This window comes from Artibeus jamaicensis, unplaced genomic scaffold (assembly GCF_021234435.1).
Source record: "Artibeus jamaicensis isolate MK-2021 breed Jamaican fruit bat unplaced genomic scaffold, CSHL_Jam_final contig_1410, whole genome shotgun sequence".
NCBI classification, from domain to species: Eukaryota; Metazoa; Chordata; class Mammalia; order Chiroptera; family Phyllostomidae; genus Artibeus; species Artibeus jamaicensis.
Window position 1 is genome coordinate 1,098,111 of NW_026521281.1, and position 15,036 is coordinate 1,113,146.

Here is a 15,036-nt window from a genome sequence, read left to right on the forward strand (position 1 = left end):
TTTTGGGGGTCTTGCATATGTTCAACATCTTTCCTGTGGCATATTATCTGTCAACTCATTGAACTGTGTGTTAATAAATATAAGCAAATTATTGTAAATAAATTATAGCTAAATAAAGTTGTTTAAATGTGGAAGGATCCACAGCTAAAATCATACTTCATGGTTAAAGACTGAAAGCTTTCCCACTAAGATCAGGAACAACACAAGGAGTCCCCTCTCATGACCTCTATTCAACATGACACTGAATATTAGCAAGACCAATTAGAGGGGAAAAAAAAGAAATAAAAAGCATCCAAATTGGAAAAAAATTCAACCATTTTACCAGATGGTATGACATATGCAGAAAATTTTGAAGAATCCTCCAAAAAAAGTATTAGAGCTAATAAACTCCTTTAACAAAGTTTCAGAGTACAAGAGAAACACACAAATAGAAGTTATACTTCTATATATTAGCAATGAAGAATCCAATGAAATTCAAACAAGATTCCATTTATAATAATATAAAAGGTATACTTTAGGAATAAACTTAACAAAGCAATGTAAGTTTCTATACTGAAAAGTATGAAAGGTTGCTACAAGAAATTGAAGAACACTTAATTTAAGGAAAAGTCATATGACATTCATGGATCGGAAGACTCAGTATTATTAAGAGACAACACTACCCAAAGTAATATTCAAAGTTTACACAATCTTTATTACAATCCCAGCTAACCTGCCTTGCCTAGTGTTGCTCAGTGGTTGAGTGCCGACCTGCGAATCAAAGGGTCGCTGGTTTGATTCCCAGTCTAGGGCACATGCCTGGGAGATCCCTGGTAGGGGGCGCACAAAAGGCAACCATACATTGCTGTTTCTTTCCCCCTCTCTCTTCCTTCCCCTCTCTAAAAAATACAAAAAATAATTTTTTAAAGATTTAAAAAATCCCAGCTAACCTTTTAGAAAAAAGGTAGTAAGATGGTCTTAAAATCATATGAGAACTCAAGTGATCAGAAAGAACCAAAATAGTCTTCAGAAAGGAAAACAAAGTCAAAGATCTCATACTTCTCTGGTCAATTAATTTGCAACATGGGTGTCAAGTCTATTCAATGGTCTTTAATAAACAGAGCTGGGAAAACAGGATAGCAACATGAAAAGAATGAAATTGGACACCTAGCTCAAACTTTACATAAAAAATAACTCCAAATATATCAAACACCTAAAACTTAAAACTCTCAGAAGGAAACAGGAGAAAATTCATATGACAGTGGATTAGGCAACAGTTTCTACATATAACCACAAAAGCAGAGTAAACGAGAAAAGAAAATATAGATAAATGGACTTTATCAAATTTCTAAAAAAATTATGCTGCAAAGGACACTATCAAGTGCAAAGATAACCCACAAAATGGTAGAAAATATTTGAAAATCACATACCTGATAAGGGTCTGACATCTAGAATACAACTTCAACAATAAAAAGACCAAAAAAAAACCGATAAAAAATGGCAAGGGTTTGAAATACCTATTTCTTCTAAGAGGATAAAAGATACCAAGGGTCCATAAGCATATGAAAAGATGTTAAACATCATTAACCTTCATGGAAAGGCAAATAAAAATTACAAAAAGATACCACTTCACACCCACTGGGATGCAACAACGAGAAAGACAGATAACAAGTATTGATGAGGATATGGACAAGCTGCTTTGGGAAATTTGGCATTTCCTCAAAAAGTTAAACAAAGAATTGCCAAATGGCCCAGGATTTCACCACAGAAATGAATGTTCACACAAAAGCTTGTACACAAATATTCACAGAAGCATTATTCATAACAACAAAAAAGTAGAACATACCCAAATATGATCAACTGACAAATGGGTATACAGAATGTACCATAATCTACTCAATGGAATATTATTTGGCGATAAGAAGGAATAAAGTACTGATACATGCTACTACACAGATAAAACTTGAAAACACACTTTTAAGTGAAAGAAGCCAGACAGAAAAGGCCATATACTGTATGATTCCATTTATGTAAAATGCCTAGAACAGGCAAATAAATAGACAGAAAGTAGGTAAGTGAAAGCCAGAGGCTAAGGAGTTAGGGGTCAAGAATGAAAAATGAGCCCTGGCTGGTGTGGCTCAGTGGACTGAGCACTGGGAAAGTTTGCTGGATGTTTTCCAGTCAGGGCACATACCTGGGTTGCAGGCCTGGTCCCCAACTGGGGGCAAGTGAGAGGCAACTGATCAATGTTTCAAATATTCTATAATTAGTGGTGATAGTTGCACAACTTGTGAATACACGAAAAAACACTGAATTGTATACTTTAAAAGGGGGGATTTTATGGTGTATGAATTATATTTGGATAAAAAAATTGCCTAGATAAATTTGGATAGAAATTGTTAAAACATAAGAGTGTATTTGTCTTTCACAGCCTGGCTTATTTCACTTAGCATTATGCTCTCCAGATCCAACCATGCTGCCTCAAAGGGTAGGACAAATACCATATGATCTCACATATAAGTGGAACTTAATCAACAAAACAAGCAAGTGAGCAAAATATAACCAGAGACAGTAACATTAAGAACTGACAGTAACCAGAGGGAAGGAAGGAGGGGAATAAAGGGGGAAAAGGGGGAAGTGGTTTTCAGGAACATATATAAAAAACAAAAGGACAAAACCAAAGGGGGGCAGGATCAAGGGTGGGAGGGGGAAGGTTGGATAGGGGGGGAAATTGAGATAACTGTACTTGAACAACAACAACAACAACAACAACAAAAATGTAAAAAAAAAATAAATAATAGCTCTGGCTGGTGTAGCTCAGTGCATTGAGTGCAGGCCTGTGAACCAGAGGGTCGCCCATTAGATTCCCAGTCAGGGGCCATGTGAAAGGCAATCACACATTAATGTTCCTCTCCCTCTCTTTCTCCTTCTCTTCCCCCCCCTCTCTAAACGAACAAACAAACAAACAAACAAACAAAATCTCTAAAAAAAACCCAAAATATCTGGTAACTTCTCTACTATTTAATACTGCACTGAAGTTTGTGACCAGTGAAATAAGGCAAAAATAAAAATAAAAAGCATAAAGATTTGGAAAGAATAAGTAAAACTGTCTCTATATGCAGATTATATAATCGTTTAGGCATAAAAAACAACAAAAAGTAATATTGCATACCTTGAACTGTAGCAAACTCGTAGAATACAGGAATAATACACAAAAAACAATTTTATTTACAAACAGCAAAAAAACTAGAAAAATATAACTTCAAAAGCAATTCCATTAGTAATAGCATTGTCAAAACATAAAACATTCAGAAGTTTACCAAAAGATGTTTCTCCACACATACACACAAAAAAGAGAGACATGCTAAAACCTCCATAGTATAAAACATTGCTGAAAAAATTAAAGAAAACATAAATAAATGGAGAAATATGCCATGCTCCTGGGTTGGAAGATTCAATATTATCACCATATTATTCCTCCTCAAATTGATCTACAGATTTTACATAATCCTCATTAAAATTCCACCAGACATCTTTCTGTAGAAATTGACCATCTGATTCTAACATTTGCATGAAAATGCAAAGGACCTAGATTATCAAAAGGAGTCTTGAAAAGGCAAAACAAAATAGAAAGATTTGTACTACCTAACCTCAAGACATAATAAAGCTACAGCAATCAAGACATTGTGATACTGGCTTATGGATAAACAAATAGATCAATGCAACAGGATATACAGTCCAGAAACAGATCCACATACATATGGTTATTGTACTGTTGACAAAGGTGCCAAAACAATCTGATGGAAAAAGAAAACCTTTTCAACAACTAGAGTGTGAACAATGGAATATTCATATGGAGAGAGAAAAAGAACTTTTGATCCCCTACCTCACAACATTCATAAAAATGAACTCAAAATGGACTACAAACTTGAACCTAAAACCTAAAACAGGATAGTATCTTTGTAATGTGGGTGTAAGCAATGGTTTCTGAAGCCATGGGAAGCATTCAGAACAATGGAAAATTTTGATGAATTAAACCTCACCAAGATTAAATACATTTGTCTCATCAAATGAAACTGAGGCAGAATAGTAAGAAGCTAGGAAAATTTCTTGACAAGTGGAACAGGGAAACCAAGATAGATAGCTGAACACAATGGCGAAGGAATTTACAGCCAGGTGCAGTTATCTCCCTAGAGATGATAACATCTAGGCTTCGGGTGTATTTCAGTTCCAGGACTAGCTACAATGACTAATGACCTCCTACCCTGTCACTGAACAATCAGTAGAGACCATGACCCTGAAAGGGCACACCTGCAAAACTGATAAATATTTTGCTGAAACCCTCCCCCACCAGACCTCCCCTAAGATTCCCACCTGTAAGAGAGAAATAAAAGCCTCAAGACAAAGAACCTGGAGCAAGGCACCAAGATGAGGTGAGCTCTCCCTCTGAGGAATAGCCTACATGAATCCCATTCCGCCCTTCTTCACTCTCTTCTTCCCAAAAAGGCATACATCTAAACAGTTAGGGATCCGGAGACTTTCAACCAGGAAGCCATGGGCAGCAGCAGCTCTTCCCAGACTAAGCCCATGAGCCTGTGCCCAAGGCCTCCCAATTAGTTAAGGCAGCCAAGCCTAGGCTCTGCTGTTACTTCTTCTATGCTAATAAGCCCTTTCTTGTTCTACTGTCCCCGGCTTTAATATAGGGAACATATTTGTCACCTTAATAGTCACCTGGACTGGTGTTGTGAAATCTTTCCTACACAAAGTCAAGAACCCACACACTACCCCTAGCCCTAAGTAGATCAATTCAGGGCAAAATGCCCTGTCTGGTAAAAAAAAAAATTACAAAAATGAATGAGCGAGCAATTCACAAACTGGAGAATGTATTTTTTAAGTATGTATCTGACAAAGGACTAGTATCCAGATTATAAGAACTCCTGTAAGTCAATAATAGCAAGGCAAACAACAAGCAAAATAAAATGGGCATATTCCCTGTAAAGACACTTTAGAAAGAAATACATAGCAATACAAAAACCAATAAATACACAAAATAGTGCTCAGCATCAGAGTCATCAGGGAAATACAAATTAAACCACAATGAGATACTACTACACACCTACCAAAACAGTTAAGATAATGTTGGTGAGGATATGGAACTCTCATATATTGCCAGTGTTAGTGTAAAACAGTGTAGCCAATTCAGAAAATTGGCTATTTCTTTAAAAGTGAAATACCTAGCCAAAGACCCAGCAATACCTACTCCTAGGTATTATCCAGGAGAAATGAACACATGTTAACAAAAAGACTTATAAAAGAATGTTCGTAGCAGCTTTATTCCTAATGGATGAAAACTAGAAAACTCAGGCGTTCACAAATAGTAAAATGGATGGAAAATTTGGTATATTCATACAATGGAATAGTACTCTGCAGTAAAAAAATAAACTATAGATACACTCAACATATATCAATCTAAAACATACTGAGTGACAGAAACCTTACACAAGAGTACATACTGTACGATTCCACTTATATAAAGGTCTAGAACAGACTAACCTATGGTGAAAAAAGCCCACAATGGTGGACTTTGGTGGGGACTGACAGGAAAGGGGCATGAGGGAACTTTCTGCATTAATGGCAGTATTCTATATCAGGTGGGCAGGCTACCTACAGCCTGTAGGCCAAATCTGACCCTCCACCTGTTTTTTGTGAAAAAAGTTGTATTGGAACACAGCCATGCCCATTCTTTTACATGATTGCCTATGGCTGTATTAATGCATACAATAGGAAAGTTGAGTCCTTGTAACAGAGACTCTATAACCCACAAAGCCTGAAATAGTTACTATTCTAGACCATTACAGAAAAGGTTTGACAACTTCTGTCCTATTGATAATGGCTTAGGTTACACAGGTGTAATCATTTGTCAAAACACAGTAAATTATAATCTGTGCATTTTACTGCACTTATATGTACACTAAAAAATATACACAGATACTGAGTTCTAGTCAATGATACAAAGTATTTCAGGAAGAAGTATACTGATATAAGCAACTTTAATTCTGAAATGTACCAGAAAAATAAAATGAATTGATAAATGCATAAAGGGATAGCTGGAGCAAATATAGCAAAAGCTACCTGTATAATCTAGTTGGTAGCTATATGGGTATTCACTCTACAATTTTTTAAAGTTTTCTGTACCTTTGACATTTTTCTTAATAAAATCTTGGGGCAATTCTTTTAATTAGGTAAGGAAAGTATATAACACATGGCCACACAAATGAATTTTCTAAAGCAAAATACTTTGTGAAACAACTCTATTCAAAAGCAATAAATCCTGGAATAACATGATTTGTCTGAAGAAACTGCTCATCCCTATTAGGAGTCAGCACGCACACACAGGAATTCATTGTAATTTATGCCAGCAATTTTCAACCACTGTGGTGTACCACAAGAATTTTTAAAACATGCACTACTTGACTATTTAGTCAGGGGTACTGACCTCTTTTCCCTTAGACTGTCAAAAAAACAAAATAACAGCCAACACAACAACAGCCATCCAGTGTGAATTAATCAAAATCATACCTATTTTTTGTCAGGTTGGCAGAAAACATATTTTTTGGCGTACCACAGAATTTTAGTAACTAATTTATGTATTATATAAAATGAAAATGGTTGAAAATGGCTGATTTATGCCCTTGATAAAAAGGGAATTTTATAAAACACACAGTACTTGAGATAATAGATCTTTGTAACAATATATCATCATTAGAAAATTTTTACAGTACAGCATACCTTTTACCTAAGAACCTCAAGTATTTTATCAGTCAAACTCAATAAATTTAGGGATTTTAGGGTTATCTAAAACATAACAGAAGATCAAGAAAAGAGTAAACTTAAATTCTCAGTTCCTTCCTTTTATTATTTTAAATCAATCCCACAAGTTAAAGAAATCTCACTGAAGTCATCATACCCTTTTTTTCTCCATTTCTGGCAGAAAAGGTAAAGTAGCTATCTTACAAAGAGGCTGAATGGTATAATAATTAATATCACAGCCTCTGCAGCAAGGTAGTCTGGGTCCAAATTCTGACCCTTTTGTATGACATTGGGAAAGTAACTTAACCTGTCTGAACCTCAGTTTCCTCACCTGTAAAATGGGGGTAATGACAGCTACTATTCATAGGGTTGTTGTGACGATAGTACATGTCAAGCTGTTAGAGAACAGTATTTGGCACCTAGGAATCACACAATAGTGATCATTAGTATCATTTCATAAAGGCAAATGCTTTATTACAAATGTAGAACAGTAAGATAGGCCCCTAACATTTTAGGACTAACAAATATACTGGCCTCCTTGCTATTCTTCAAACATGCCAGACATACCGTATTTTGCCATATGTGTGCTCCCGTGTATAATGTGCACCCATGTTTTTGGCCCAAATTTTCAGGAAAGAAGATCTTCGATTTTATCTCTTAATTCAATTTTTTACTTATTTGTATTTAGAAACAAAACTAAGTATCTTATTCCAGGGTATTATTTTGCATACAGATAAGCATTATTGCTTTCCAGAGTTATACTTTTAATGCACAAGCATAAATAAAAGAATTAAAAACATTTATATAGATACAAAATTAGTACTACCCACATATAATGCATATCCTTATTTTCCTCTCAAAAATTTGGACAAAAAAATGCATATTATACACAGCAAAATACGGTACCTCATACTCCTCCCTCAGGACCTTTCCACTGGTTATTCCCTCCGCCTGGAATATACACTGCAGGCTCCCCATCACCACCTTCAGGTGTTTGCTCAAAAGTCACCTTCTGAACGAGGCCTAACCTAATCACAACTCTACTGCAAAGTGCAACCCACTTTCCTTCTTAAGCCTGCCCTACATTTCCCCAATCTCCTTGTAATGTATTATACAATTTACTTTTTATTATGGTTACTGAGTCTCCCCTTGACTAGGCAACATAACTCAGCGCTAGAAAGCAAATAAACTTTGTTATTTTAACTTTTGTTTTTTATTCACTGTCATATCCCAAGTAGATGCTGAAATATTTCGTTATCATCATTGGGTCTAATCCCTTCACTTTACAGATAAGGAAAATCCAAAGAGACTTTGATCAAGGCCACCCAGTGAGTAAAGGAAAGAGCAAGAAACAGGGACTGACTCCCAGTTCAGTGCCATTTCTACTATAGCCCATGATCTCCCCGACCCTTGAACATTACAGAAAAATCACAATCATCCACCATTTTCCCCCAGGAGAATTTACCTTTGGAATGTCTTGGCTTTGCAAATGCTGCTGTGTCTGAAACAAAGAAATGCTTTGAAAGGCAGTGGAAGCCTGTACTGGAATTCTAAGTGTTGATAGATGAACAGAGAAGACGGCTGATTTAGATGGGCTATCCCAACGCTTTGAAAGAGGGCCTGCTGTTGTAATTGTTTCTGATGAACCAAAAACAAGATGGTTGCCACTATGGCTGGACAGCAGAATGATGCTATCCATACATGCTGGCTGTTGCTGTGCTAGGTTTTTCTGCAGGGGAAAAGACTATTCTCTAATGCCTAAGAACTTGAAGCTGCTCTAAAAGTTGTATTACATATTGTTGCTGCTGGTTGTAACCATTGTTGCAAAGGAGGTATAATCTAGACCATGTTTGTAATGGCCTTTGGAATACTCAGTAATGGATGAACTTGGTTAGATGCCTGTGAATGAGGTACCTGCTGCTGGAAAAGAGCATGTTGGCTACACAAACAATACTGTTGATTTATGTGACCTTCTTGAGTAAACAACTGATGGCTTTTCTGTGTTTGTCCATGAGATGACTGAATTATCTGCTGATGCAGAATGAAAGCTGAGAGAGAAACCTGCCTTGGTGTTAGATGTGACTTGGAAAGCTGTGCAGAGAAGTATGAGGGCTGGATCTGGGCCTTGAAGGGGCCTGCTGAATGAAAGACATCTGTGCAGGGTGTCGAAACTGGCTTTCCATGGCCCTCTGAGAAGTAATGCTGGTTGACTGGAGTTTTAGCTGCCGGTGTCCTAAATTGACATCTGCTTGGGATGGAGATTCTGGAGATGTTGGAAATAAAGGCTCTGTAGAACATGTCTGTGTATCTGAGGTTGATGTTAAATATGTCTTTTGTTGAAGATATTACCTTGGGGTTGTGTTAAATAGGCTGGTTGTTCATGTGTCTGTGCTACACAAGGTGGACCTGAGTATAACTTCTATTATTTCAATTTACTCCTCACCTGAGGACATTCTTTCACTGCTCTGGGTGGGGGTGGAGGGGGAGGAGGAGAGAGACAGACAGAGAAAACAGACACACATTGACGTGAAAGAGAAACATCAATGGGCTGTCTTCCATATGCACCCAGACAAAGGATGAAACCCACGAGCTAGGTGTGTGCCCTGACCAGGAATTGAATCTGCAAACCTTCAGTGTAGGGGACAATGCTCCAACCAACTGAGCCACAGTGGCCAAGGCTGAGTATAAACTTCTGATCTGCAGAGTTTGTAATTAGTATGTACTTCATTACTATTAGAAGGGTTCACTGTGTATACTTGCTGGGTTACGAAGGTTATCTATTCAGTTGTCTGGATGGTGGAAACAGTTTCTCCTGAATAAGGGGCACACTTGAGATGCAGTGCCTGGTAAGCAGGCTGTTCCATAGATTATACAGGGTAAGCTACTTGGATCCCATATGCTGGGTGGTCTGGAAAAGATGACTAAACAAGAGATTGCACTGGACAAGCAGGCTTCCCTTGGGCTGGGGCTGAGTAAGAGGGCTATAATGATGGGTGGAACTAGATAAGAAATCTGCATAGAATAAGTTGGCTGTGATCCCAGTGGTCGTACAGTATAAAGAGAATGCTCAGGGGCTGGCAATGAACGAACAGGCTGTGCTGAAGTCTAGACAGGGAAGTTGACTGTGAAGGGTAAGAAGCTTGTTCTCAGGGATTTATCAGAAAAGGCAGCTGCTCAAGAGCCTTCAATGGGAAGGATGGAATTTCTGTAGGTGGTCCTGGATAAATATGTTGAACAGAGTAAGATGGCTGTTCCAGGGGCTGATTCACATTTTTAAAAAAATTACCCAAGAGATTTTTTTCTTATACAAACACCAGCAGTTTGTAAAAAGGCATACAAAAATACAGTATGTAAAAGAAAAAACTGCTGTCAGCATAATATCGAGAAGCAGCTTATAAAATACAAGCTACTCGGGTGAGACATCAGTAACCTACTTCCCACCTGCTCTCCAAAGAGTTTCAGAAGTCAGTGGGCTACTGAAAACCACACTCCAAAATGTAGAGAGGCTTTTTCCACATTTCCACTGTGGCTTTCTAGTGCCAAGAGACAACTTCAGAAATAGACCATCATACATAATAGGTTTAGAAGTAGCAGGTGGCTTTCCAAAGCCACATAAAGCCCTCTACCATCCTTCTTCCTCCCCCACTTTCAAATCCACAGCCAGCAGATACCTGCTGCCCTGGACAGAGTTCTGGAGGGGGGCTGTTCCTTCTTACAGACTAGGCTTCTCAGAGACCAGGGGTTTCCTGAGGTTTCTTACAAGACACTACAGGGTTGGCTACCTTTCACAGATTGAAGGCTACACACCTGGAATCCACTTGGAGGTGCCCACCTGGGGCAAAAACCATCATAGTCCATTAAACAGAGTTCCCACCAGGAAGCCAGGTCACCTTTTGGAGGACTGGATGAGTACCAGCAGTTCTCCCAGTAAAAACTTCAGTAAGGCCCAGATTTTGGGAAAGGGATCCTGACTCATGCCAGGCAGGTGGTCCAAGGGTGGCTGGAGAAATAGCAAGCTCCTTGGAGTTGCAAGAGCAAGGACAGATTTGCATGATTCTAGTACAACTTCAAACTTAGTGCTCAGGGATTGAGATGAGAGGGAGCTGGGAAATAAGAAGTGGTATATACAATTCTCTCTTGAGGACCCTGACATCTGCCTTGAGAAAAGATTCTAAGACAGAAGACACCTGAGTGGGAAACAAATTCAAAGTCAGGACTCTAAGCCATCTCCAGGCTAGGATCCACTTCCCTGTGTCTTGGGGAAATATTTTTGACTTGTGAGAAAGGGTCAAAAATATTTCCCACTGCATGTAGAGCCCATTGCATAATGAAGGCAGAAGGAAACAAAAGAAGTCCCTTATGAGGACAGAACGGTCTCCCTCTCAGAGGAAAGGGCCCAGAGGGCTTTGAGACAAAGAAACTCGAGGCTAAGCTCATTCAATGTTCTCAAGGTCACAGCATTGAGAGTAGGAAGAGGGGTATCATCTAACATTATAATATATATGTATATATTAAAGGTTTCCAACTCCTCATCTACTGTAAAGTGTCTGACAGTGAGGTAATGGTCCATGTTGATCAAGTCTGTGAGCTTGTCTTCACCCAAGACAGCTCATGTGTCTCCTGGAAAAAGGAGGCTCAGGGAGAAACAACTGGCCCTGCTGACCTATCATCACCCCAGAGAGCAGTAGGAGCATCCTTCCCCAGCCTAATGCTCATCTGGAGGGTGACATTTCATGCAGGCGAGAGGCCCCAGCCATATCCACCACCTGTTGCATAGCATCTGTCAGACTTTTCTCCAAAGCTAGTGGACTAGGTAGACCCCAGGGCTCCTCAGTCAGCTACCTGCCTAAGAAGCCAAAGGTGCTAGAGAAGACCCAGTGCTCCCATGGGTCAGGGGAAAGGGAGAGCTGGGGTTCTTGGTTTCCAAGAATGCAAGCCCCTATTGTGTGCAATGGCTGCAAAGCATCCTGAGATCTACTGTCTAGACATTCCTACTCATAACCAAAATGTGCAAATTACTAAAGGGGAAAGGGAAGGTTAAAATATAAACTCTGGCCCTGGCCAGTGCAGCTCACTTATTTGCAGCATTCTCCCATGAACCAAAAGGTCACTGGTTTGATTCCTGGTCAGGGCACATGTCTAGGTTGTGGGTTTGGTCCCTATCTGGGGTACATACACGCAAGGCAACCAATCAATGTTTCTCTCTCACATTGCTGTTTCTTTCCCTCTCTATCTATCGCCCCACCTTCCCCTCTTTCTAAAAATAATAATCATGTCCTCAAGTGAGGACACAATTTTTTTAATAAAAAATAAAACTTAAATTAAAAAATAAAATAAACTCATTGTAAGAAAGAGAAGTCAGGCTTTTTGGTCTGTTACTAGCTACTGAGGTATGCAATTCTTTTCTGCAGCTGCTGCTGCCGGGATCGGAGCTGCCTTTTCTCTGTAGCCAATCTCTTCTCAGCCCCAACCAGGGCTTGCACATATTCGAATGCCTTTCTCAGGATCACCACTTTGGGGGCCTTAGAACAGTCGGCCAGGGCAGGTATCTGGTTCCTCAGGGCCAAGAACCTCCAACGGAGATCATTTCGCCTTTTACGCTCCAAGAGGTTGTGTTTTTCCCTCTTGGTCACATCCTCAGTATCAGAACTGAGAGGTTTGGGGTGGCAGGACTGGGGAGCCTCACTTTCTATAGGTGGGGGGCTCACAACCTCTTCATGTATCTCATCCTCTGTCTCCTCTGGATCATCCATCTCCAGAGCCTCTTCTTGGGAACCTCTCTCTGGAGGTCCTCCCTGGGAGCAGCTTTCTGGAGGGAAACGAGCAGCATAGTTGTGTTGCTGCTGATGGACGGAGACGTGGAAGTGTTTCATGCACGGGTCCAAAGAGTCTGCTTGTACCATAATGGTAACCGGTTTCCGTACACCCAGGGGCTGTTTCTTCTTCACTGCCACAACACCAGTTTCTTCACCCTCCAAGTCACTAGGGCTCTCAGACCCCGAGCTGGCCTGGGTCTTAGGCTCGCCCACTGTACAGATGGCAGCAGGCACCGGGTTGTGGACTTCGAGGCTGGGAGTGCAGTCCGGGATACCAGGCACCTTGGATGGGTTCCCCCCCGGCACACCAGTGGCACCAGTGGTGAGACGGCTGCTCACCACTCTCTCCAGCCGTTCTAGGGCTGAGAAGCCACTCCACATGCAGTCACGGCGGATGATGGAGGCATAGTTTCTGCCCCAAACTTTTGAGGGTCCCCGGGATTCTACCTCATCCCCTATGCCCCCTCCAGGCCATGGCTCTGTGGAACCTATTCCAGGGGTCAGATCTCTGGTGCCAGGACCTGAGCCCCATGGTGACATAGGGGGTGATGGCACCAGTTCAAATTTCTTCCAGATGTCCTCACTGGGCAACGTGGAGCGGTAGAAATCTTCCCCACAGTCATAATCATAGCAATAGTGTTGGTATGAGTTGAACTCCACATCTGCTCCCTCACACCTACCACCTGCCCCAGAGAGCGGACCCACTTCAGGCCTCTGAATCACATTTTCAGTACCACCCTTTGGCTGCCGCCGACTTGCATGAGCTTCAGATTCTCGCAGAATACAATCCTGCTGAATACTTTTTTGTGGTGATGCCGTAATGTTAGGTTGTAAAATTAATGGCTGCTGCTGAATAGAGGCTTGTAAACAAGGCTTCTTCAAAAGTATAATCTGACTCTGTGGCACAGAAGAACCTGGAGTTATAGACTCCTGATGTGCCACTGGGTATGGCCGGCATACTGAGTGTATCTTTTGTGAAGGCTGATGGGCCCCTGAATGGCTCTCAATGGAACTAGAAAGGAGTTGTGCTGTACCAGCAGCATTCTGTGCACTGCTCACATATTGAGCAGAAGAATGATTTGACAGAGCTTGAGAGTGATTAACTGCTAAGAAATTAGAAGTCTGATTGGCATCTGGTGATTTGGTTAGTCCCTGATTCCAATTTCTAGGGCCAAGCTCAAGTTGAAGACCAACTGTCGTATGCTGGGAAGTAACATGTGAAGCAGGCAATGTATGAGGAGAAACTGCAGAAAAGACTGGTTGTGGAACTCCAGTAACAGGCAAGTCTAAAATCATAGGTTGGGATGAAGTTTGTCCATCTGCTCCAAAGCTCAGCTGTAGTTCCTGGTGCTGGTGCAAGGAAAATTTAAATTATGAATGCATAGAACAAGCCCATCGTAATGGGACTGTCCCAGACAAAATGATAGGTGAAATAATGCTATCTTCCAAAAGTTTTATCAAGTTACCAAAAAGACTCTGGGTATAACATTAATCCTATAAAAATCCCAATACCATGAGTATACTAGTTGAATATACTAATAAGCTGAGACCAGTGCTAGCAACACGCTATTCCCATTTATTACAACTGCCACATAAATCATTCGAAACCTGGCCAAGATTCAGAGTAACTGAACCTAACACCTTCACACGCCACACAGTGGAAGTTCCAAGAAAAGGCTCAAAAGAATTCAATATAAGAGCTAAAATGAACATAGAAGCTCTCTTAAGAGGAGAGAAAAAAAAGTAGGCTGAATAAATATAGGTTAGCTGTAGTGAGTCCTAGAACTTCAACCACTACACTAATAAAGAGACCCCAAAGGTGAAAGTGCTTTCTTATGTGGCTTCAGGTGAAATGGGCAGAGGCTACAAAATAGTATGTACGTGATGTTTGTGCTTAACAGAATTATGTTAAGAAACATAATTTTGAATTATGTTTCTATGTATACATAGAAAAAGATAAATCTAGAGGCTCTGTCAACGAAATGTAAAAAATAAATTGTCCCTAACTGGAGGGATAAGAGGTGATTTTTTACTGTCTTTTTTATAACTTTGTGAGCTTTATTTTTAAATAAGTAAATAACACTTTTAAAATAATTTTAAAATATTTTTAATTTTGGAAACACATTTTAAAGTGCACATACCTGTATACTTAAGTGGTTGAACCTAAGTTAATTTAAATATCCATTCAACACACTTTGCATTATAGTCTTAGAGCTGAATCAAACCGCAACATGAGCTCAGTTACAAATATGTACCATATCACCTACAAACACCATGAAATACCAGGCACTGTCAAGATATCAAATTAAATCGACCCCTGGCCGAGTTTAAATATATCAGGCATTTGTCAAATAAGTATATGCTTTCCCCTATAAGACTATAAGCTCCCTGAGAGCAAGGATAATTAATTTATTTTATTTTCCCAGAGATG

The 15,036-nt window shown here is 39.8% G+C and overlaps 2 protein-coding genes across 3 annotated transcripts in view; both read right to left on the minus strand.

The window, feature by feature from the left end:
- WNK3 (WNK lysine deficient protein kinase 3) overlaps nt 1-15,036 on the minus strand; it is a 116,107-nt gene that overhangs the window by 58,439 nt on the left and 42,632 nt on the right. The gene's annotated exons all lie outside the window — the stretch shown is intronic.
- Nucleotides 12,168-13,901, minus strand: LOC119055474 (protein L-Myc-like). Its single transcript, XM_037153673.2, has one exon. It carries the CDS (start codon nt 13,899-13,901, stop codon nt 12,168-12,170), a length of 1,734 nt encoding a protein of 577 aa, XP_037009568.2.